Below are 2,663 nucleotides of genomic sequence, written 5' to 3'. Positions count from 1 at the left end.
ATCATCGGCTGCGCTGGGCTCCTGCTCCACGGCTGCTGCGGGTGGCTCTGGGCAAGGGTCCGGTGTACAGTGTAGTGCACATCACCTCAAAGTTCCAGCCCCTGAAGTACAATCCTTTTGGTCATTCATATATTACAACCCTCTTTTTTTTTCTTTTTTTTTTCTCCCTACCCCATTTTGTTAAAAAAAATAAAGGTTTTTGGGTGTTTTCAGGTTTTGTTTCTTCTGATTTTCCTTTTTTCTTCTGAGTACGTGGGGAACGTGGTGGTTCATGGGCCACCTCCTACTGGATCCCTCGAAAGAGACACATGGCAAAGATCATGGCAAACAGCTGGAAGGGGGGGAGGGGGAGAAGAGGACAAAAACAAAACAGAGAACCATGAGAGTCAGCTGCATCTTCCAGAAGATTGGCAAAGCCCTCCTTGGCCCCAGCACCACTCCTGTCACTCCCTCCTGCCCAGCAGTCAGTGGCACAGCAAGGGGGACCCTTCCCACCAGCCAGGGGTGGCAAAACTTTTTTTTTCCTGAAGACGATCCCTCCCCTCCCCCTGTCCCCTAAACTGTGGCTACAGCAGCAGCCTGGCTTCGTTCCCAAACCACCCTTGGTGTCACAGGGGAGCAGGCTTTATGGTCCCTGCTCTGCACACTGTGCTCACTGCCTGGAGCAGGCACAGTTGGGACCTTCATGGGGGCTGCTGGGGCTCTGCCCAGCTCCTTCTCCTTTGCACAAGACAGGGGACTGGGGAAAGCACCCAGCCTTGCCACAGCAATGCTGCAGCAACATCACTTCTGGGCTGATGTCACGTCTGGTGGAAGCCTGTTCCTCCAAAACATCACCAAAGAGACAGACACTAATGCTGTATAACGGAGATGCTCTGGAGCCGATACAGTTTCAGGCTCTAAACAGAAGTTTTTAAAGCAAAGGCACAGTTCGAACACGTTAACCAAGTGACAGATGAGCCAGCTTGCTGGGCTGCTGCCGCAATAATGGATGTGACTGTGCGAGGCCCCGGGGCAGGTGGTGGGTCCCCAAAGTCTCCGTGGCCAGCGTGGCAGGGTGCGAGCTGTGTGGCGAGGCCAACACGAGGCGGCACTGCAGGCTTGCGGTGCTGCAGGCGTGTGGCATCCATGACTCCCCTGCCTTTTGTGGCAGAAGACCAAGCACCCAGCTCTTTCTAGGCAATTAAAACCACAAGTTGATAACCTGCTCACACTTTGCAGGAGAAGCTTCCCCTGGCAAGGGGGAGCACCTGCCTGTTTGCCTCACTGCTGGACATCTACCAACACTTGCTTTTCTTCTAGTTACACTACAGTAAGTACCTCAATGGCCAACACTCCAATGGCAAGGGCTCCTGCAAGGTACACGTAGGTCTCAAAGGAGTTCAGGATCACAGTGTAGCAGCCCTAGGAAGGACAAAATGTGGCGAGACACACTTGAGCAGCACATAGTGGTGTTCTCACGGCACAGAGGTGCTCTCAGATGCAGGCACCGTAAGCACAGCTCCCCCTCGCCCCACAGCACAGGAGGCAGAGACCCATAGGACAGTGCCAGGGAGGAGAAGGTTTTGCTGCAGTGGGACAGGAGCGGTGCACACCCACAACCCCTCGCTGACCACGAGGAACCGTGTCTTCTTTCAGGGCCGAGAGGAGCAGCAGAAGAGAGGCCCTCCATCTGCAAAGGGCAGAGACTAAGCACAGAGAAAAGGACCCTCAAGGCAGATGACAGACACCCCAGACTGGCTAGGGATAAGGACAATTTATTTAAAGCCAAGGCAGGAGATTCTTGAATTCTCTCTCATAGCCATCAGCTCTTTGACACCTCAGGACCATTTCTCAGTGCCTTTACCCAAAGGAACAAGGATGAACACCTGCTGATCTTCTGGCTACAGGAGAATTAATTTCACTAAGAACTCAGGCCACACACTACAGCAATCCTTCCACTTATGCAGCATAGCCACCATCATCTTTAATGTCATTTATTATTGCTTATAGAATTAACAGGTACATCTTCTGCAAAGGTTTCAGGATGTTTCTGGAAATCGCCAGCATATCCTGGCCTCAGTTCTCCCAGCCTAAAATTCCAGCCCACCAGCAAATTTGCGCAAACAGGTCACACATAAAAAAGCAGACCGGAGATTGTCCAGTGTAAAAAGTAGCTCCCTTCCCCACTGAGCATATACTTCACCCATACTCATTCAATCTCATCCATACTGCTGAGGTGTTTCAATCACCTGATTTTTTCCTTCCACCCAAAAAGAAAATGTCTGAACTGCAAAGACAGCACAAGAGTTACCTACTGGTGTCCGTGCCAGACCCGGCTCACTGCGACTGAGACAGAACCAGAGGCGAGCGAGGGAGAGTGCAGAGGGGACCCACTCATGAGGCGGACCCAGGGAGCGCAGACCGCTGGGGCAGTAACCAAGCTGTTAAAACCACGCTCTCGTCAACCTGAGACTGCTCAGCAGCAGCCACATTTCGACCTAATTTTCAGGGAACACCATCCAGCCTAGCAACAAAATGTTTGGGGGCTTGCCAGAACTCCAACCTTAACCCAGCTTCCAGCATGTCCCACTCAGCTGGCTACAAATGGGGGCGAACACAAGCACAGCTAGCACTGTCCTACCAGCAATGGTGTCCCAGAGACTGACTTTGCTCCAGGAATG

General features: G+C 52.3%; 1 protein-coding gene across 1 annotated transcript in view; it reads right to left on the bottom strand.

Moving 5' to 3' along the window:
- Nucleotides 1–242: 242 nt before the first annotated feature.
- TSPAN18 (tetraspanin 18) overlaps nt 243–2,663 on the bottom strand; it is a 24,601-nt gene continuing 22,180 nt past the window's right edge. Inside the window, exons 7-8 of the mRNA XM_009895626.1 lie at nt 1,321–1,404; nt 243–331 (exon numbers count right to left, since the gene is read on the bottom strand). Of these exons, the coding sequence (XP_009893928.1) occupies nt 284–331; nt 1,321–1,404 (132 nt within the window). The 3' untranslated portion in view covers nt 243–283. The remainder of the gene's footprint in view (nt 332–1,320; nt 1,405–2,663) is intronic.

The sequence above is a fragment of the Charadrius vociferus genome, unplaced genomic scaffold, assembly GCF_000708025.1.
Source record: "Charadrius vociferus isolate BGI_N301 unplaced genomic scaffold, ASM70802v2 scaffold111, whole genome shotgun sequence".
Taxonomy (NCBI): Eukaryota; Metazoa; Chordata; class Aves; order Charadriiformes; family Charadriidae; genus Charadrius; species Charadrius vociferus.
This window is presented reverse-complemented; position numbering and strand designations above follow the sequence as displayed.